Genomic DNA, 23809 nt, shown 5'->3' on the forward strand with positions numbered 1-23809 from the left:
CATTGTTTTGTTGGCATTAGCAGTTGCACCGTCTTCAGACTTCATATGTTAGCGCTGTGTGCTCGTTTTAGATCCTTGATGATATGGCCTACGTGATTTAATTTAAGTCTTAAGTTTTCATTATTCATTTCATTTTGCTGTTTTTGTCTCCGAAAAGACTGTATTAAAATGCATTTCGTGACGATAGCTTGGCGCTAGCGTTAGCTCGGTGCTTGTGTTAGCTCACTTGTTAGGGTTCTGCAGGTTCATCATCTTCATTTTCATCTCGCTCCGCCGGGTCAGACTCTGGCTCAAACATGTAAGGCTGAATGGACAAGTCTTCCGTTGTTGACATTGTGTAAATAACGTGTGAATAAACTTTTTCTGCGCCGCTACATAGCCATATCTCTGCTATCAAACTACAAAAATGGCCGAACAGGGTGGAGTTGAACCGAGTGTCACCTCTGCAACCTGGAGAGGGGGCGGGGTATGGAGTGTCTCATTTGCATTAAAAGAGGCCGCACCAAAACGAGTTGCTCTCAGAAGCACATCAGAAAAGGGGAAGAAAAGGGGTGGAGCTATAATAATGAGGAATTCAGACCCAAGCATTGCAGTTCCACTTTATATAGACCACATCTGTATGATTTATATGTAAAAAGGAAGGATTTAAAACCATGATATGTCCCCTTTAAGGCGGCTCAATTTAGCACAGTTGTTAAGAAAAAGTTATCTAGCTACCGCACAACTGAGCGCCTGCTTTATATTTTATTTAACCTGAGGACATGTTTTTGGATTTAAGTCCATGTGGGGTTTGCGCTTCCCTTAGTGTAACCGTGGAGACGAAAGCAGTTTTTAACTACTACATTTGTAAAATTGTAATTGATGTAATAATAGGGAAAAATATCAATCAGCAGAAAAAAACCCTAAATAAATCTATAGAATTGATAAAAAAAAAACAAAAAACTTTTGCAAGCTTCTTTTAGTGCTGCGTTTAGTACAGATCATTGACGTAATGTTAACAAAAAATTTGACAGATTAGAGCAGTGTTTTTCAACCTTGGGGTCGTGAATTCAAATTGGGTCGCCTGAAATGTCTAGTAAATAATTAAAAATACAATTCTGATTAAAATCATATTTCTGTAATTTAGATTATTATTCTTTTTCAAATTAAAACACAGCACATAATCTCAAACAATTGTATTCTATACTATCACTTCCTCAAATATAAATCTAGTTAAAGAAAATACAGTATAAAAATCAAATAAATAAATAGTAAAAATAAAAAAAATATTTCAGTAATTTTTTTAATAATTATTATTCTCTTTCAAATTAAAAACTCCAAACACAATCGCAAGCAACTGTATATTATACTTTCACTTCCTGAAATATAAATCAAGTAAAAAAAATACTTTTTTGGTTAATTTTCGTACAGTATTTTTATATATGTATATATATATAAGTATAGAATATAGTTGTTTGAGATTGTGTGCGGTGTTTTCATTTGAAAAAGAAAAATAACCAAAAAATTACAAAAAACTATTTTTATCGGATTTAAAAAAATTATAATTTACTAGACATTTCAGGCTACCCATTTTGAAGTCTGGGCGACCCCATATGGGGTCACGAGCCCAAGGTTGAAAAACCCTGCTGTATCACAAACGTGATCAAAGAGTAATTTTTTTTTTTTAAGTCTCTGGGGTCACCAGAAATCTGTGATCAAAATGGGGTCACGACCCAATATAAGATGGGAACCAGTAGATTAGAGTCTATTTGTTTGTAATAATACATGGAGAAACATTTCTTGAAGTCATATTAGTAATGAATATTTGAGTGATATTGTAATTGGTCAAAAAGCATTAAAAATAAAGAACTCTCCACAGTTTAATGAGCCATACTCACAGCTACGTTGTACTCCCAGTTCATCCTCCAGAACTCCACCACTGTGTTGGGCAGCGGGCCCTGAGTGGCGATGTAGGCCTCTGGGCCATCTATACCCTGAACAGAAAGGAGGGCAAGCAGAGAGAAAATATGTGAATGAACCAATTAAATAAATAGACATAAAATAGATTTTTTTTTTTAAAAATAAAGGACTGCTCGATTCGTACCTTAATAAAGTTTGCATTGATGTAATCTGTGTCCTGATTGGTCGTTTTTAATGTCAGCTTTACTCTAGTGTGATCAACTGAAAGAGAAAAAAAAGAGGGAGAAACAATAACGTTAATCAAATATCTAATCTGCAGACATTTTAATAAAGTAAAGAGCACACTAAACCAAAACTAAACCACTATTAGAGATGAAAACCAACCAAAGGAGAGGGGTGAAACTAAAACCATTTACATGGGTTAAAGGACATAGAATGATATTGTCATTCCTGTGTACACATCTGTCACAGATAAACCTGGATCATTCACTAAAAGATTTAACAATGAATGGAGAGACAGAGGAGAATAATAATAATACATGTTTTAAAATAAAAATAAGTCAGATTAGTCACATAAGCAACACCTGACGCTACTAACTAAGAAACATTGAAGCAAACCTCGCTTTGTGACACTGAGAATACATGTAAATAAACAATAAAACATAGATTTTCCAGCATTTTGGGTTGTTTTTTAAAGCAACATATTACAACGTGTTAGTTTTATATATATTTTAAGCACCTTATTCATGCAGTTGCTATACTTTGTGTAATAAACAGGCTGAATACATGAAATAAAAATACAAAAATGCAGACTTTACTACACTTTGTGCTCTTGTTTCTTGTTTGGATGCACACACAATCAACTTCTATTTCTTGTTCTAAAATAAAGGTTTAGAACGGCTTGGATTAAAAAAAAAGATGATTTGATATTTGGTAACCATAATCCAACCAATGCTATACTTAGTAGGGCTGAACAATATTGGAAAATCATTTTATTGCAATTTTTTTCCTCAATATTGAGAATGCAATTTTAAATGCAATTATTTTTTCATCCCACTAGATCAACAAAGTAGGGTGGGAACCTCTGGGTGCCTCACGATACGATGCCATACGCGATACAAAGCTCTCGATACCGATTATCTCACGATATGACAATACTGCGATTATCGATATATTGGTCAGAAATCAATCTACGATAATCTATGACATAACAAGAAAAAAAAGATTAAGTGAAAAAAAGACAAGAAATTGAAAAAGTGTCCTATGAACAGTGACACTATTTTAATGCAACATGTCTGTAAATAAGTGTCAACATACCAATGTAAACAAATAACTATCTCCAATAGTGCTTTTTGTAAACAAAAAATAGGGTCTTTCTTAACAGTGACACCATTATAGTGCAATATTCTAGTAAACAAAATATTGGTTCCTTCAATAAACAGTGACAACATTTCAGTGAAGACGTACCTGCACATTTTAGTGAAAAAGCAGAAAAAGTTTTGGGAAAAAATAAAATAAATAAATAATAAAAATCAATACTTTGCAGGAGCATATCGATAATCGATCGTGCGGAAAAATATCGTGATATATTGCCGTATCGAGATATCGTCATACTCCTCCAATAAAGTGTCAAATACTATACCCAGCCTATCTGCTAAAATAAACCAAACCAAGCTCAAAGGCACTGGCATCAGCTGTTCTTTACCTAATCTGATGCATATTATTATGACCATGTCCATACAACACATCACTATAGTGAGAGGCTGCCATGTGGTTGGCTGATGAACCCTCTACATTAGAAGTTTACTCCCTATGATGCAATCGCTGACAGCAAGAGTTTTTAAATCATATAGAATGGGTCACTTGTAAAAGTTTTACTTGTTTTAGTAAACATTTATAATCATAAATTAGGTTAAGCTAATGTATGTTTTTGCTTTATAGAAAAGGTACGAGAAATAAGATATTTTAGTTTTTGCATTGCATCAAAAGCTTTTCTGTTTTTCATCTCTATTGTTTGTTCTATGAAGAGTTTTTAAGGGACACCTGTAAGAAACAAGCTGCTTAAACTTATAAAAGACTGTAGCTGTAAACGGAACACTGTTGAATATTAGCAATAGCAAGTAAGAAAGATTTCCAAGCTACGCTAGCTGATACATACTCAAACATGTATCTATCAAAAGGGGAACAAGAGAGAACAGTGTAAATCAGAAACAGGCCCTGAGCACAGAGTGGAGCTAAAATGCTGCTCGATAACATCTGGCATAAATTTAAACCTGTAAAATCTGCTTGTTGCCGGGGGATTAGTTTGATACGCGTTAAAGTAGCAGAGGTTCAGGTAGGTGGTGACACAGAGCAGGAGGGAAACACATTCACATGTGCACCTCCCTGGTGCACTAATAGACACGCTCCATGGTATTTCACATATGCTGAAAGTCCCTCTGTAAACGGTGACGCTAATCGCCTTCACACATCAGAAGCATGTCTGTCTACAGTCAAGCTGTGGTGCTTGCTTCAGGTTTTCTGCAGTGGTGCAGTGTGTGGCATTATCAACACACGTACAATGGACACAGTTATATTAGACACAAAGGGTAAAGCTAACTGCATTGGAACCGTGCTAGCTAAATGAGTCGAAAGATTAGTCGTCAGAAAATGAGTCATGGGTGGCAGCACTACAGCAAAGTAAAGGTTATTTCAATAAAGGCTTGGTGTTTAGGACTTACAGGGCAGGATATCTTTATATCTGTTTCTCTTGACGTTCTCTTCTTTCTCTCCTACGTTGGTCGGGTAGATCTTCTCCGTCCGGTACTTTGTCGACAACCGCCGTAATCTCTGAAACACACAGGAAAACAAAAAAAAAAAAACATGAGAAAATGGATGACAAATGTTGAAACAATTCCTTACTCAGCAATATGAAGTTCTTTACTCGTGACAATTATGTGATTATGTTCTCACTAAGAAACGTGCCGATAATACACAGATTACTCAGCTGTGGTGCACACAAACTTGCTCTCCCCTTGTGTTACAGGAAATGCATTCCCCTCTGATCATATCTGACAGATTTTGGGAAGTGGAATGTTTGATGCATGATATTTGGAAACCGAAGTCAGCGTTTGAGAGAGTAGATTGTTTATAGTAACAAATGTTGAGTTTAAATCATACAAGTTGTATAAATCTAATAATATCGAGTGAATAAGGTTTTTGTTAGTTTAAATCTGCCATATTTAAACAGACCCCAGTTCACTGCAGTGCTTGAATAATTAAGACATGAATTGAAGCTCATGTGCAGCTCAACTAACACCTCCTGCGTAGAAAAGCTTTTTGTCCACCAGCAGCTCAACTTCCAACTCGTTCTGGTAATGATTCACTTCCCAGTGACTCCAACTACATGACTCTCCCATTCACAGCTTCAATGTGGCCCTAAGCGTCAAACTAAAGAAACTTCAAAACTTCTTTGGCATAAAAAAAACCCCTGCTGCTGAGCTCTGATATCATCCTCATGGTATCACTATCAAAGGCTCTTTTTTTAAACAGTCTCTCTGTTGGTTCCATCACTTTTTTCTTTTTCAAGTCAGTCAAGAAATTAGACATTTCTTTCTTTATTCTTTTTTTTTTTTTTTTTTACAGCCTCGCTCCTTCCTGCCCTCTAACTCATCGAGTCTGAGAAAGTCAGCGTGGGCGTTTAGGCTTCTGGAGCCTCGTGTGATACTCGGTCCCACCTCTCTGGCTCCGACCACAGGCTTTTCCTCCTGTTTCTCTAACACACACACACACACACACACACACACACACACACACACACACACACACACACACACACACACACACACACACACACACACACACACACACACACACACACACACACACACACACACACACACACACACACACACACACACACACACACACACACACACACACACGTCAACTGCATGTCCTGGTTCCCCCAAACTTAAGACCTCCCGTCTGTCCTTGTTTGACTTTGGCAGTGACATAACTTCCTTACAACTAAAAACTACAAACTACTTACAAAAACGTAACAAATTCAACCAAAATCTACAAATAAAATGTCTAAATTCAGATAAAAATTATTCCCATAAGAGCTAAACTCTTCAGCTCACCAATGCTACCTAAAAACCCAGATGAGTCGCTCTTATTTTTATTTGCATCTCTCATAAATCACTAACAAATGACAATCACTGGGAGAGTGAAAGAAGACAGAGACAGAGACAGGAGGAGAAACATAGATGTACGGTAAGTGTGTGTGTGTGTGTGTGTGTGTGTGTGTGTGTGTGTGTGTGTGTGTGTGTGTGTGTGTGTGTGTGTGTGTGTGTGTGTGTGTGTGTGTGTGTGTGTGTGTGGTGGGGGTTAATACTATTAAAGCTTCTCTGGTCTCATGTGAATTACATTTGCAACAGTGTTGCCTCCGAGTTAGGAAGCAGTCTCTCAAAGAGAAAACAACAAAATGAGAGGAAGCCACGCAGATAAGACATGAAACTGTTACATTCAATGCAGTTACCGCGAGTCTTGCATCTACTATTTACGGAACATTTTAAAAACTGTCTATGACAACTACTACTAAAAATGGAACAGATTGTGAGCAATCACACTGTGCTTCGGATTATCTATATTGTATGTATCTTTATGTATATGGCTCAGGTGGTAGAGGAGGTCGTCTTCTGATCGAGAGGTTGGGGTTTCAATCCCAGTCTATACCATTCCAAGTGTCAAAGTGTCCTTAGGCAAGACACTGAACCCGAAGTTGCTCCCAGTGGTTGACTAGCGCCTTGCATGGCAGATCTGTGCTATTGGTGTGTGAATGTGAGTGTGAATAGGTGAATGAGATGATATGTAAAGCGCTTTGGGACTTCTTCAGTGTTTATCACTGTAGCAAAACCATAATAAAGTGATTTTTTTTCATAATACTAAGAAAGAATTTAGTGCAGTGGCTGATGAATTTAGGTTAGTTTATTTTTCCATACACAGCTAACAATTTAAACCAGATCACTGCTAGTTTCTGCAATAAGGCTGAAATTCAAGGACGGCATCAGTCTCTAGCATCGAAATGATCACATAAGAGGAGGAGAGAGAGACAAAGAAGAAGAGAAAGGTCTGGATTTGTCGTCAATACATGCCTATTTTCTGTTGTATGACTTGCATTGTGACTAAGGGTGTAAGAAAAAATTGTTTCGCCGATATTGCAATTATGGTATCAAATCGATCCAAAAAATGTCAAAATCATTTTTTTTTTAAATCGTGTTAACGAAAAAAAACATTTAATTGTGCTAACATATGCATAGCACAGAAATGCCCGGTCACTAAGTGTCAGTGAAACACATCAGAACTTGTTAAATTACCCTCAATGCATTTTAGCTAGTTAGTAGTTACGTACTTTTTAAAAAAAAAAAAAAAAAAGAATTTAAGAACTTAACAGAATCAGAATATGTTGTAGAAGCAAAACCTAAATTTTTTTGAAAAATGTAATTTGACAGTTTGATAAACATACCACTTGTTTTAATATTGGTTCTTGAATTACAGTTAGTTACCATTTACTTGTTCTTGCAAGTTAAAAAAAAATGTTGTATTGTACATTTTGTACTTGCAAAGGTGAAATTTGTAATCATTGATTTTGCAATATATCGCAATGTATATCGGACTGTTTTGTATCGAGATATATAGTATCGTGACATGCAAATCGTGAATCGTTAAATACGAGGCAATGCACTCCCCTATTTGTGACTATCAATTATAAATAGTATCCAGAACTTGCTTAAAACAAAGAAACAAGCCATTTGTGAGCAACCTTTACTATAAAGTACATTAAATACACACAGTACACAATATTACAGACATAACAAAAGGCAGTGGTGATTAATTCACACTTTAAAAAAAATAAAGTTGGTCATAAACATGTCACAGTGAGAAATAAACTATAAAATAGAACTAAAGTAAAGATTTGATGGACTGCTTTTGCTCAGACAGTCTGATAAGTTCATGATACATGCGTGTCTCGACTGTCTTTAGCAGTTTGCTGCTACGCGGCTCCTTTTCCGCCCGTCCGTATTACATCCTGCTTCCTATCAGTGGAGGAAGGCATTACTGAGCTCACCAGCTTCCTGTGAATGCTCAGATTACACACAGGGCGGTCCCCCCAAAAAGCCCAGTGTCGACACCCTTCAGGGCACGACTGAGTCATGTGCGCTGGCAGACATTTCTTCACAATGACTTAACTTGGCCTAAAAGGACTGGTGGATACCAGGCCAGTTACTGGGCAAAGAGAGGAGGGGGGATTGGTAAGAGAGGAAGAAAAGACGATGGTGAAGAAGAAAAGGTTCACACACAGACAGAAGAGCCTGAAGTAGTTGTTGGGAGTCTAACCTACTTTTTGTCTCCTGGCTGAATAGGTCTACATCCCTATACTTCTTTGGCGCAATGAATAATGCACACAAACGCCTGCACGCACCAATCCACACAAACACACTCATTCTCTTTCTTGGCAGAAGGAAAAAAGGTTTTTAAGTGTGTGTGTGTGGCCACAAACTGGGGATGTGGAGTGTTTCACCACCAGCTGATGGTCACCTTCCATGTAGGCCTAAACACACACACACACGCACGCACGCACACAGAAGCTAAATAGGTCAGCCCTTCTGCTGCTCTCAGAAAAATCCATCCATGGCAGTGCAAGCATACAGATGCACTCCCACAGAGAAAGGCTCAGTGAGTCGCAGCTTCTGGGTTCCCCAACATGACCTCAGACAGACCAGCTGCTGACCAGGAGCCTCTCCATAGATACTCCACATGCCAACAACACAGACTCACTGTAGGAACCCACACCATATACCATTTGTTCAAAAGGTGATAATTTTTTAATCTGGTTCCAGTTAGCTCTATTTTTTCTTGATCACAGAGGGTGTTTGTTGGTTTTCTAAAATATACTTTATAATAACATCTGATTCTGAATTCATCTTTAAAACAGTGGTTATTAACCTTATTAGAGGTACTGAAGCTTCATCAGTGCATTCACCAAACTCTTCACAATGAAAAAATAAAATACGATTTCTTGAAAAAAAATTTGGTATTTATTTTTTTTGCTGAGACACCTGGGCAGATTTTTGCTTTATTCAAAATGCTTTATTTCATTTCCATTTATTTGTTTTTTAACAGGGACATTGTGCAATTGTCAACTGCACCAGAGTTAGCAAATAGCTAATTTACATCTGCAGTCCCTTGTCAGGTAAACAAGAAAATACATGGTAGAGATACAAGGTAAAAAAAAAAAAAAAACAAAAAAACAGGACAGTTCATATATTTTCAATTTAATTTTTTTATAAATATTTATTGGACCAATTTAACATAATGGTGATTTATTTTTTCCATGTCTGCATATGTCGTCAAACACAATAAGAAGTGCAATCTTTTCCAAAAACTATGCATGTTTCGTTCTTGTTCTTTCCAAAAAATGAAGCTTCCCTTATATCTGTACCTACTGTATCAATATTAATGGGGATAGAACATTTTCCAAGTGTTTAAAGTGTGAATGATGATTGTACCATGATCAGGATCACTGATCCAAATAATTGCCAATATCTGGCAAAGAGGAGTTTGGCAGAGGTTTGTGTTCTCCGAGTGCTCTCGTTTGTCTATAATGTGCTTATAAATTACAACACTAAAAAGGGACTGGGACAAAGGACTGCATACTTGCCAATTATCTTTAAACATCTCTCACATAAGTTTAGCTGCAAAAAGATGCCTTTGAAGAGAGAACATCTTTACCTGTTCAGATCAAGTATTGAGATCTTAAATAACCCCCATAAATGGCCTGTTTCATCAGCATTAAACCTTCCCATTAGCCAGAGATGACGAAGATCATTAATATCCAACATCAGGTACCAAGCTGTGTACACTCATGCAAACATGCACACACCAGCATTGCATAGCCGTTTGTCTTTAATGGCTATTTGCTAATATGGGTCAGTGGAACACCTAAAGCATGACCAGGGCAACACATCCGGATGAATGAGTCTGCCATTCACTGGCGCAAGCACAATATGAATTTTACCATTAGTAATTGTAATATTTTACTCTGTAAATGCATTATATGTAGTTAAAAGAATGACATTTGTGGATGTACTGTTAATATGGCAGGATATGACAACATTGTGGAAAGAATAATATTTGTACATGACATTTATTGTTCACCAGATTCACAAAATTACAAAATAAATGAATAAAATAAAAATAAAACAACACATTTCAAACTTCAAAGCAGATAATACTCTCACTGCTGAGAACCACCATCAGTCCAACCTCCTTTGAAACCAAAAATTCTACACATCCATGATGATCACCCACACTCACAATAAAGGCTAAATTCACTACTTGTAATGTTTTTTTTTTTTCTTCAGGAGTACATCATACAGCTTGTAAATCCACAACAAGAAGACAAGACTTATACCTGTCCAGGGTCAGGAAACGGGCAGGTAGCATCACTGCAGACCCCTCACACTCTGCACACAATCTGTTTAAACTCCTCCCCTCCGGCAGACACTACAGATCACTGTACGCCAAAACAACCCGCCATAAAAACAGTTTCTTCCCCCAGGCTGTCACTCTGATCAACACTAAACAGTCAAAGAGTGTCAGACCTGGTTCTGTGAAATAACCCTGGAACTAAACATAACAACCCTGGATCAATCTGTCACTGAGAATGTTCATGTACATACTATTTAATTTAAATGTTCTCCTGCACTACTCATCAATGCACTACTGCACTATCATCTTATTATTATATTTTATTATTATTTTTATTATTATTATTATCTTGTTATTTGATTTAGTTTTGCACATTCTAGTCTAACTACTGTTTATATTTATTATTATTTTTTCTAGTTGATTGTTATTATCTAATGTTTACACTATTAAAGAGAGCACAGTTCACCAAGTCAAATTCCTTGTGTGTATAACATACATTCTTGGTCAATAAAGTTGATTCTGATTCTGAAAAGAGGAAGCAAGAAAGGAAAGACTGAGTGAGAAACAGAAGTAGAGGAAGGTAAACTCAAACTGGGAAAGGTGGAAAATTACTCATCACAATGGTCTTTCTTTTTTAAAAAAAAAGAAAAAAAGAAAAGAAAGAATTGTGCAAATTAATGATTTGATGGCAACAACTCTCAAAATCTGCAAAAAAAAAATTGGTCCATAAATAACAAAACAAATAAAACAACAATCCTGGATAATTAATGAAGTTATTCTGCAGCTAATTGGATGCAATCTGTCCTGGGAAGAGCAAAATATCAACAAAATGTCAAGCTTGCCTTCAGCCGTATTTATTGGATTTTATTGGGTCAGAAAGATGAGGAAGCTGTTAAACTGTTTCCATAAATACATGGATGTTGTCAGCTGGAAAGTTATGATTTACTACTAAAGCACACAAGCCCAGATGTGCTGTGGACAAGGGCCTACAGCAGGAAGCAGATGTGGACAGACCTCACATAATCCCAATCATCTGGGACAAGGGCTCATTGTGCACTTTAGTGTTTGTCTGCATGCAATAATCACTTTGAGCTTCAGATGTTGAATTTCTTCGTTCAGCCAGTCAATGTGAGGACAACATGGATTCAGATTTCATTCTTACTATTTTCTTGTGCTTGTTTGCAAGTGAAAGCAAGTTGATGATATGTTCTATAAGCCTACCATGTGGTAATGTTTTTTACAGATAAATCATGTATTGCACACAGTGGGCATTACCGTTTGATTTAACCGCGTCAGCTCCTAATCCTGATTAATTTGATCTATGTTTAGCAGATCATCTATAGCAGTGATGGGCTATTTATATTACTGTTGGGGCCACAAAAATGTGATTGTATCTAAACTGAGGGCCAAATTCTCAACATCCATGTCAGCATTTACATTTGGTGTGTTTTTGTTGTCGTTTTGTGTATTTTTGTTGACGTCGTCTATATTATTCTGTCACTTTATGTATTTTTGTAGTCATCTTCTGTGTTTTGTGAGTATTTTTCAACATTTTTCCTGTCATACTGATTTTTTAGAGTCATGGTGTATTTTTTGTTGTCATTTTGTATAGTTTTCTATCATTTTGTGTAGTTTTGGAAGTTACTGTTTATATTTTGTTTGCTTTGGAGTCGTTTTATGTATTTTTGTTAACATTGCCTATAATATTCTGTCATTTTTGTCATCATGCTGTGTTTTTAGTCATTTTTGTATATTTTTTGTTGTCATTTTGTGTAGTTTTCTATTAGTGAGTATACTTTTCTATTAGTGTGTATACTTTTCTATGTGTGTATACTTTTCTATTAGTGTGTATACTTTTCTATGTGTGTATACTTTTCTATTAGTGTGTATACTTTTCTATTAGTGTGTATACTTTTCAATAAGTGTGTATAGTTTTCTATCATTTTGTGTAGTTTTCTATTAGTTTGTATACTTTTCTATTAGTGTGTATAGTTTTCTATTAGTGTGTATAGTTTTCTATTAGTGTGTATAGTTTTCTATTAGTGTGTATAGTTTTCTATTAGTGTGTATAGTTTTCTATTCGTGTGTATAGTTTTCTATTAGTGTGTATACTTTTCTATTAGTGTGTATACTTTTCTATTAGTGTGTATACTTTTCTATAAGTGTGTATAGTTTTCTATCATTTTGTGTAGTTTTCTATTAGTTTGTATACTTTTCTATAAGTGTGCATAGTTTTCTATTACTGTGTATAGTTTTCTATCATTTTGCATAGTTTTCTATCATTTTGCATAGTTTATCATTTTGTGTAGTTTTGGAATCATTGTTTATATTTTGCTTGCTTTGCATTTTGCAGTCGTTTTGTGTATTTTTGTTCACATTGCCTATTAAATTCTGTTATTTTTGTACATTTTTGCCATCATATTGTGTTTTTAAGAGTCATTTTTGTTTATTTTTTGTACACTCACAAACCACGCTGAGAGCGGAAATATTGTATAGTCTCTTCTGAGAAACTTGCATGGTAGGGGAAGGAACGTATCAGCGTTGTGAGTTAAACTGGAGGAAGGAGTGGGCGAGAACAGAGGACTAATGTGACACCAGCAGAAATTGGGAAGTCATGTTGTAGTAACATGGCAAACTAACAGAGGTTGCCAAACAACATAAATAAACAGCAGCTATTCCCCGCAGTGAACCCCCCATGCGCTTATGCACACAAACAACAAGCTAATAAAAGCACCGAAACACTTAACAAGCTGCTACATTTTTTATTTGGTGGGAGGGAATGGAGGAAAAGATGACCGTCAAAGTAGATTTTACCAGCTACTCGTGGGATCACCAATCAGCCATTACAACGTTCTCCTACATTCACACTCCACAAAAAAGGATAGAAACAAAGCTATAAACACGCTGCACAACCCCATATTGTGAGCTTATTGTATCCATAAATTTATAGAATTGACGGTTCTGGTCCCTCGAGCACCTCTTTCTCAGTATTGCCAACAGATGAGTCTGAGACAGAAATCTCAGTCTGCTCGTGAACATTGATGTAGGCCTAATGTTTTGTCATCATCAAAATAAAGCTGGGATACGTGCTCACTGCTACTTATGGGCAGCTGTTTAAATATAGTAAAATCCACACAAAAGGGCTTAAAAAACAAGTTTCACTCTTTTTAACTCAGAATAACTGTATTGTGTAGTCACCGAGTTTGGTTGTTTTTCCTCAACTCCAAATGTTTTATTCATCCAGAGCAAAACCTGTAAAGGGTTTGTAAAGTGTTTTATTTAAGCCAGGCTAGAGACTGGACTTCCAACCAATAAGAACTAATAGTGAAGTGGACGAGGCTAAGACACCCCAAATGGAGGTATAACAAGTGGAAATTAGTATCATTTTGATCGTGAGGATGTCTAGTTTCTGAAAAATGGTGTTTGAGTTGCAGCTTCTGTGTACAACATATCACATTAACCCCTTGTTTGCCAAAAACTGCAAAATAATAAAATAAATACATTTAAAAAATGCAATTTCGAGTTTTTCTTTCATTTCTTGAAATATGCAACCCAAAATTCTAACCAAACTTCATAATATGGAATTATTTGACATGAGACCTTCAGTGATATAAAAATCAAGGTATTTGAAGAACTTTGGCACACTTTCCGACCAAAAAATACCCAAAATAATGGAAAGTTTTAGCAGATTTTACAGAAACATGAGATATGTTTCTCATCTGGTGAGCCACACAATGGCATAATTTGGTTTAATAGGTGTCATTCTAATCGTCTGAGTGGATAGATTAAAAAGTGCTGATGTAGGTGCCACATATATGCACAACTTGTCAAATTAACTCTTTATTTGCAGAAGGGTAAAAAGCCCTTTTTTTTAAACCCCGGTATCGCCCCAAATTTCATTTGACGTAAGAGACCTTCCGTGATACAAATCAAGGTATTCTAAGTACTTTGGAAGAAATTATGACAGAATATACCCAAAATATTGAAAATTTAAGAGAAGTTTTCAGAATTTAGGATAATTTTCTCAATGAGTGAGCCAAACAATGGTATAATTTGGCTTAATGGGTGTCACTTGTATCGTCTGAGTGGATAGAGTGAAGAAAAACTGGAAATTGCATTTTTTGTGGTTTTTGGCAAACAAGGGGTTAATTTGACATGTTGTACTACAACATAATTTTTCAGAAACGAGACATCCTCATGGTCAAAATCATTCCAATTTCAGCTTCTTATACCTCCGGTTAAGGTCCCATCCAAATTTCCTGGGCCTGGCCACTGCACCATAACGGCATCGGTAACACAGCAGGGACACGTCATAGTATTCATGACATGCTTATGCTCTTATCTGCAACATATTCTTCATCAAGAGGGGTGACTCTTTTCCTATGTATAACTACTGTACACTAAAACAAGCTCTAGATCTTCTATGTATGCTGGTAATAATGTAAAGCAAGGAACACATGTTTTAAAAGAAAAGGGGCACCAGATAACCAGCTCCATTAAATGTAAGGCCGGCACCGTGCTCAGTTATTATGTAACTAGTTGTTAAGTGGGCAAGGAAGACAATACCCAAGTCGTGACTTTGTATGTATCGGGTTCATCATCTGTAAGCTTTTACAACCTGATTATCAAATAGATAAAGGTAGGAAACAAATAGTCCTATGTGAAGTTTCAAACAAAGTAGAACAATTCTGACCCAAAAAAATGTGCTTTGTGTTTCTTTGGGGCAGTGGCCTTCAAACAGCAGCACATCTACAGCTAGTGTGTTGATTGCATCACTTCAACAATATGTGTATTTTTTCTACAGTTGTTACTAGGGCTGGGCGGTATGACCAAAAATGTATATTACTGTATTTTTTTCATGCATATTAAGGTGTTCACAGCATTTTCGACTGGTTGAGAGAGGAATTACTGCTGTAGATTGACTTAGGATGGTCTATTTTACTGTCATGATGAGTGAATATTGTAGAATAATTCCACACTAGTAATAATACAAGCTACAACAAGACACAGCCCGACTCTGTCTGTTATTAAGACATCCACACATGTAAGACCCACTGGCTCTTTGCCCCGCTAGCTTAGCTTTAGCATTAGCTTGATTTCTAGCTTCAAATGCTGCATACCCAGTGGTGTGGTGGTTTCTTATGGTAAATTAAGTAGCGTTTTGTTTGCAGCTCCACCAGGACTTATTTCCGCATTACAGGAATTGCAAATTGCAATCCTTTGCTCTCTTTTTTGTGTATTACTGCCAACATGCTAAGCTAACCGTGCGCCTGTGAGCATAGACACTATATACGTATATAATATCTATGTCCATGAGTGTTGTATTCCTGTAACAGAGGCATGCGCATGCAGGCACATGCATTTCTTAACCATTTACACCGTAACTAACATCAGAGCGCTACTGTTTACATTCTTATTTAGAAGTGCAACCATGAAAAGGGTCCTGACTGAAACGCGGCGCAGCATTGCGTTCTGATTGTTGTGTAATCAAATACACCGGCACGGCGGTATATAATAAATTCCTATCATTACGAAAATATATACCGGTATTTGGTATGAACCGGTGTACCGCCCAGCCCTAGTTGTTACCATGCCGATATTGTGCTAAAAGGCTTTCACGGAGTTTCCTTTTATTTTTTGTAGCCTTTTATTTATTGATAAATAAACAGCTGTTTTAGATTAGTAGAATTGTACTACTGTCGACATCCTGGCATTTTAATGCATTGTCACTATCTTTAACAATTAGAAGCATTTATTATCCACATTAGAATAGGTCATCTGGATGTCCAGTGTGAAGCTTTTTGAATGTTACAGCCACCAGATATGCTGCGCCTGTGCTTAATAAACATGTTTCTCATAGCAGAGCAGTCACAAGTTCCATCCCAGAAGCCTTTATGTCTATTAACAGTCGTGTGCAAAGTCAGGTTGGCCTTCAGCCAAACTCTATACTCAGATAACCTCCCTTACTCTAGTACAGTGGTTCTCAACTGGTCTCACCTTGCGACCCAATTTTGCCACGGTCATTAAATCGTGACCCACTTTTTTTTTCTTTTTTAAGAATTCAACCTACCAAATTTAATCTTATTAATCCATATAATCTTTTTTTTAAAAAAACATAAATATTTATATTTGCCTGTGCAACAAGCATTTCACAACAGGCCTGTCAAAAGACAAGTTTCTTTCAAAATAAAAGACAAGTCCAACCCAACATGAGAGACATTAAGTATTTATTTATTTTTGACCAGCTGTCTGCGACCCACGCAGTACAGGTCCGCGACCCACTTTTGGGTCCCAACCCACCAGTTGAGAATCCCTGCTCTTGTACATGTCCTCAATGTCCGAGTAATGACTGCCAGCATGATGACAAAGTGTGTAAAAGCTCATCATTGATGACTTTCCAAACAAGAAAAAGAAAATGAATTTAAAAAATGAAGGTCATTTTTCTGTCCACAGGGCTTGACACATACAGACTGGAGAAGTGACTCTAAAACAAAGCTGGTTCAGGAATCCAGGAACGCTTTGCAGAATTTGATCACATTGTAGTGTTAAGATCGGCCATGTAATTAAGAAGGCCAGGCTGTGGTTTGATAACAGCAGCATGGTGAATCCATCCTGAGTCACCAAGCTGACAAAGTACTGAGTAGTGCTCCTTCAAGTAAGACAGTTGAGTATTAATATATTCATGAGCGTCTAAAACTAGCCTTTTGTTATCCTTATTTATTTCAAAAGCAAAAAAAAGGTCAAAAGTGGTAAAATAGTAGAAGTATAGGTTCAATTGCTGATTCTAGCAGTCCAAATTATGCTTGCGAAACATCCCAAACCCTTTTGTGTTTCTGTATAACACTGGATAAATGGATTTAAAGTAAGAGTGTCCCAATCCAATATTGATATTGATCCGATATCGGCAAAAAAAAACTGAAAAAAAAAAAAAAGCATGAAATTATATCACCTTTTATCTAAAATCATTGATACACGCACTCCGATGCATTTTTTTAGTTTGACTTATTTATCTTAATTTACTGGGTCTTTTAATTTGTTTTAATTTAAGTGTGGAATATTCTAATATTCAAGGTTTAAGGCGGGTCAGTTTTCCTCATACATGCTGTTGTTGAATATTGTTCTGTGCTTGACTAAATATTACTTGTTCAAATCTTTTATGACCATCCATTCAACAGAATAAGTAAAAATAAGTAGGATCTGCGCTGATATCACATTGAATACATATCGGTCAACAATCAAGGGTGCAATATTGGTATTGTATCGTACCCCTAATTTAGAGCAGTTTGAGAGGAAAACCTTAGTTCAGATTAATTAATTAATTAATCATTGAAACACACTGATTCATTCTTAAGAAAAACGATCATTAACTCGTTTTCTGAACCAACTTGATCCTGTACATTGTGGTGTGTGTGTGCTGTTGCCTCTACCCACTCACACTGAGCACAGGGCGGGGCACACTGTGGACAGAACAGCAGATGTTGCAGCACTATCAACATGTTTTGTATACTGCTGAAATAAAATAAAAAAACATATCACTGGAAACCTTTAACAAGCATTTATTTTGACTTTTTTTTTTTTTTTTTTTAACCAAAATAACCAAATAGTTTATATTTTCCTGAGCATGGTTTTCTCTTTCCATGCATCTACTCTACATACTCAGTTAGGTTGCATTCGATCAGATCAGTTATCTTTTAATTTTACCAAAGATTTTTGTCTTTTCTCTTCCATGCATTGTTGTCTCTATAAGTGGCCATTTGTAATCAAAAACACTTCTACCCTGATTACGTAAGAGCACTAACAGCTGCTTTGGAAAGCCGTGGGTTGACGGGGCCAGTTGATCACTACCCTTGAAAACAAAATAGATGGCTATTGTTTGGTTATGTGACGTTCACAGCGGCACAGATGGACCCATTTTACAGAACCTGCGTCACAAGAGGAACTTCAGGCTCCAGCCGTTCACAGTTGCGTTTTGAGTTTGTATTTTGGGATCTAGCGACCACATGATGAGGACGGCTGAAGCCTAGAACTAAACTGAAACACTTTGTCTGAAGTGACTATCATGTGTTGCCATCCATCACAAGTTTAAGACAACATCTGCCATACACCAATTGAAAAGAATGTAGTGGATGAAGTACTGACAATGGCCACGGTTACATGTTTTTTAATTTTGAATTATTTATTCCAAATTAAATCATTCGGAATTAAAGTGTTCTGCTTCGTGTTTACATGGAAATGGTAATTCCCGAATGATGTTTACATGAAAAACTGGTTGATTCGGCTTTAGTTAATTCTGCTTTAGGTCTGGGAAGGCTCTGATTGAACAGGGGGAGAACATGACATCACGTCTATCAGGAAACACACAACAAACCTTTTATTGTCGGCTGTAACAGAACACCACACATGAGAACTGTTTTCACCTTTATTTTGTTTGTAGTTTTGAAGCAGCAGCTGGACAAGAATACAGTTTCAGTTTGGACCGCGGAGCGGCAGAGAGATAGGAACTAATGACCGGTAAAAAGCCCAGTAAACCTCTGGAAAACAGTCACCAGGAATAAATAGTTGCTCCCTGGTAAAGATAGTAGCTCTAACAACTGGTAAAATTATAAACTTGATGATATTACAGCCTGTGAATGCAGTACGGGGACGCATTTACTCCGCCTCCGGGTCCTAGTGTCAGCCGTCTGGTGAAGCCTGTTCCATTTACCGTGTTTACCAAGGTTCGTGTGTGTTTAATAAGTCCGTGTTAATTTCCATCCTTCCACTCTTTTCATTATATCCATGTCTTTTAAGGCTCTTAATAAATAGTCTAAGCTGGAGTCCGGGCCACCGCCATCTTGGATTATGTTGTCACCAGCACGTCATCGCCGCAAGTCGCGCAAGCACAAAACAATCCGAATTAACTTAAAGCGGCTTTAATCAAGTTAAGTGTTTCAAGAAGGAATTATCTAATTCGGAATTAAAAACGGAATAAATCAGCCACCTAATAAACTTTTATTCTGCTTTAGAGAGGAATTAAAGTCACTAACAACATTTTCATTACCCTTGGAAATGTGCAAAATCTAAATAGCGCAGGAAAAACTGGTAATGGGAACACCCGAATTAAAAAAAACAACACTCAAATATCACTAAAGTTTTTGCGCTTTCATGAGGAGGTGTTTCAGATGTTTCGATATTGAAATGTATCGCAGAAGCGCGATGGAAACATTTTTTTCCGCAATTACACGTACCTGGTCATATGACCACTTCTTTCATGAAAAAAATGTTGCGGTACGTGGAGTCAGAAGAGACCGAAACATTTCTTAGCATTACACTTAAAAATTATTACTGCCATATTACTATATTAGACATTAAACGATAAAGATATTCTGAGTATTATAGGGAGGTTTTGTCTCAGAATGAGATTTCACAGGAGTTACGAGGCTCCTGCCCAAAACAACTGTCAGTAGAAACACATTCAAAGCGCAAATATACTTTTATTATATAAATATGCTTTTATTTGGTGATAACCTGTAATGGAAAAACAGCTACTTGAGTTTGCTTTAGCATCTTTATGCATTTGTCCTCTAATAATGTCACATCCTGCTTAGAAAAACAGTAAAGAAAAGAGTATAATTGGACTCTTTGCCCTCAGCATGGCCTGCAATCACATTCTATATATAAGCAACAATAGGCAATTAAAGTGGGTGTCATGTCAGGGAGCTGTGGTGACTCACTGTGTAGATGAGCACACCCCATGTGCTGGTGGTGTTGACTACTTCAGTTCACCAACTAGAAATCTTGCATAAAGCCTGATATTATACAGCCGTTTACAGCACCTCCTATCATAGTGGCTAAATTTCACCCACATGCACTCAATCAGGATAAGTTTTCTAATCTGTAAACAGTCTTGTTCACACAACTCAAAGGTTAGCACTGGCACAAAATAATGCTTCAGGCACTAAAATGTTCAGAACATTAGGTTAATTTAAGGTGGTTGCCATTGAAGTTGCTGTTTAAAGAAATGCACCAGAGCCCCAAAGAGTGTGAAAATTACTTGTTGCGCAATGTCGAGGAAACCGTCGTAAAAGGAACCAGCAGGGCCAGGACTTTCGATTTTCTGTTTCAAAATTTCCCAAATTTAGTTTCAGGGTTTACCGGTTTCCATACCACGTTAAAGTTTTCGGTTTCATCATTTTTCCCTATTTAGATGACTTTACTGGCTACTAAACTTCCTAAATTGCACCATACATGTAGCGTCAACTACTACAATTTTACATCTTATATGCTTCAGATGATTTACAGAATCAGGATGGTTACAATAAAATCACACATGGCTATGTCACACGAGCAACATTAGCCACAATGCTAGAACCTCAGCCACCCATTTAACAGGAAAAATACCATAAAAATTAGTGATATGGTCCCAAAACATTATTTGTGAAATCTTTAATTACTGCCAAACCTCACATCTCACACAAACAATTGCAAAGGCTTCTGCGGTGATATGTTACCAGGTAAAATGATCACCAATTCAACAAATACACCATCAGCTAAACCCGTCATTGTTCCAGATTTGAATGCAGATGCAGTTACCAGTAACCAGTATGTGTAAGACGAAAAAAAAAAATCTATTTTATTTGGCGATATATTGTGACAAAAAATGTCCAAAATAATTTTTTTAATCATAGTTTTTTTTTTTTTTTTTTTTTTTTACAAAAACCCATTTAATTGCGTTAAAATGTGCATAGCACGTAAACACTCAGTCACTAGGTACCAGCGAACCACATAAGACCTTGTTAAACTACCTCACTCCTCAATGCATTTTAGCTCGGAAATTGATAAAACATACTTGGCACTTTTAAAGATGCATGTTACTTTTATCGTATGGTTACTCTTATAAAAGTATTTAAGAACCTAACAGACTCAGAATCGGTTGTAGAAGCAAAGGTTAAACTTTTTTTGAAAAATAATAATAATTTGACAGGTTGATAAACATACCACTCGCTTTTGATATTGATACTTGAAAAGTTACATTTACTTGTTCTCGCAAGTTTAAAAAATGAAATAAATTGTGTTTCATACCATTTTGTACTTGTAAAGGTGAAATTTGTACTCCACAATATATCGTGATGTTTATCGAATTGTTTAGCATCAGGATATATCATATCGTGACATGCAAATCGTAAATCAAATCGTATCGTCGAATTCATGGCAATGCACACCCCTAGTAACCAGTTCTCAATAAAAACTACTATTTTTAACAGCCTGAAAGAATGTACCAAGTCTTATAAAAACACATTATCCATTATTGTGATAAAAGGATGTTAAAAAAAAGTTTCAGACAAGTTTTAACTGCAATGTGTACTATGGAGCAAATAAATAGCAAGTAAATAAACTAAATATGCCCACAGCAGGAGAGTTCCTGCTACTCTCCTCCCGTCTATAAACCACTTCCTTGATTTACACTGTGCAATGCCCCTGGCGCAACATCTCCTCCTCACCACACACACACACACAAACACACACACACACACACACACACACACACACACACACACACACACACACACACACACACACACACACACACACACACACACACACACACACACACACACACACACACACACACACACACACACACACACACACACACACACACAGTAAACTTAAACACAAGCTTCAGCATTTTGTTACAAAACACAAGCATATCTTACGTTGTTGCATTGACTAAAACTGTGACTAAAAGTCTTTGCTAAGTTCCACTTGTTAAGTCAGGACAAAACGTTATGAAATGTGCCTGGAAAGAATGTTGCAAGCTCCAGCAAGCAGCTTGTGAGGACTAGGGAAGTGAGGTGCGAGTGTGCACGTTTGTTTGCAACTTCGGACAAAAAGAGAAAAAGTGAAGCATTGTGACTTCTGACTGAGTGGCTGCTAAACAAACACAAGGAAATATTAAAAAAACTGAAACAAATCAAGATACTTCCCCTTCCAGCGCAGTTTAATCATATACAACTTTACCAAATCAATGCAATGTAGTCCAGAACTAATACCAGAACTGAAATCCCCTCCTCAATTAACAAATGTTATCACAGCAGTGCTATTCCTCATTTCACACAGTAAGGACAGGCCTTATTTCAACCACACTGTTGCCACACAATAACTTTAGGAGCTGTAGTGGAGGGAAATATATGACTGCAGGCAGCGGTCAACAGAAGGTAAACATAATGTGCTATAGAGAACTTTTTTTGGACAAAAAAAAGGAAAGACACAAAAAAATCAAGCTTGGGAAAGGGTGGGACATTTGTATCATTAGTGGATCCTAGCAAGACGATTGCTTTCAACTAGATTTTTATATTAATTATAATATAAAGCAGTGAATTTCAACAGAGGCTCCATGGCACACTGGGTGTGCTTTGTAAAGCTTTTTATATATCAGCTGGTTTAAAGATGTGTTATGTTTTCCTGTAGAATATTATTACAGCCTTAAACTAACATGTGAAAAATTAATAAATACTCCTCAATGTCATCAGGTTGTGGAAAGTAGCAAAATAAAGCTGCCCTGCGGGGTTTATTGTTTGAAGATGTGCTGCAAGACTTTTTATTTTTTTTATATATTACATTTTCTTGTACCGTGACTCACAAAAGCTTTCAAAAGAGAATTGCTTATGATATTATGATCATTGTCTTTAGTCTCTAGGTAAACTTTTTTTTTTTTTTTTTTATCACATATCCATCTTTTTGTTAGTGTTTCTTTTCACATTTCCTAAAATTTGTTACTTGGAGTCACCGTAACGAAGTACCGGTAATTTTCCTCTCTGATTATTGAAGGAATTCTGATTCTCTGATTGGAGAAAAATTGAATTTACCAATAAAGTGATAAACTAAACTATGTAGAAATCACAGAGCCGTGGAGTTGGTGCATGCCGAGGTGCACATTGCACAGAAATTACTGCCTTTTTTCAACAGATTCAAAAAGTACAAATTACCACACCTTGTCGGGCTTGTGGCGCAGCTTTTCTAAGACCAACCGCTAAAACCAAGCCTTACATCACTCAGTGCACTGTGAAGCATTAAATGCAACAGCTCTCAATGAACACCTCAGTGTTTGGACCTTGCTACGAGGCAGGTTAAACAGCAGTGCCAAGTATACAGTAAGGTGTGGTGGATAAGGCCTTTCTTTGTCAGTGCTTCACTAACTCAGAGCCTCCTCAGCAGCTATGAAACCCCTACAATAAATGCTTCAGCAGGCCAATCCATTTTGGATTATTTCATGCCCCCGCTTTTGTGAAATCTGTTCTGTTATGGCCTCTATCTGTTTATTAATGACAGCGCACTCATGGTTGTAACAGTGTAGACTAGTGCATTTATTATGAATTAGAACCAATTGCAAGAAGGGTTGTAAGACGTCATTAATTCGGCGATATATTGCGATATTTCAAAGTGCGATAATCGTATC

At 36.7% G+C, this 23809-nt stretch overlaps 1 protein-coding gene across 12 annotated transcripts in view; it reads right to left on the bottom strand.

The window, feature by feature from the left end:
- Window positions 1–23809, bottom strand: part of LOC114465681 (tyrosine-protein phosphatase non-receptor type 12-like) — a 60862-nt gene that overhangs the window by 32367 nt on the left and 4686 nt on the right. For all 12 annotated transcript variants that reach the window (XR_003674330.1, XR_003674329.1, XR_003674331.1 and 9 more), the window contains exons 2-4: window positions 4620–4728; window positions 2084–2160; window positions 1878–1973 (exon numbers count right to left, since the gene is read on the bottom strand). Coding sequence is in view for 6 of the 12 variants with exons in the window: in XM_028450842.1 (XP_028306643.1) it covers window positions 1878–1973; window positions 2084–2160; window positions 4620–4728 (282 nt within the window). In the remaining 6 variants the exon portion in view is untranslated. The remainder of the gene's footprint in view (window positions 1–1877; window positions 1974–2083; window positions 2161–4619; window positions 4729–23809) is intronic.

Source organism: Gouania willdenowi, chromosome 6, assembly GCF_900634775.1.
Source record: "Gouania willdenowi chromosome 6, fGouWil2.1, whole genome shotgun sequence".
Classification (NCBI taxonomy): Eukaryota; Metazoa; Chordata; class Actinopteri; order Blenniiformes; family Gobiesocidae; genus Gouania; species Gouania willdenowi.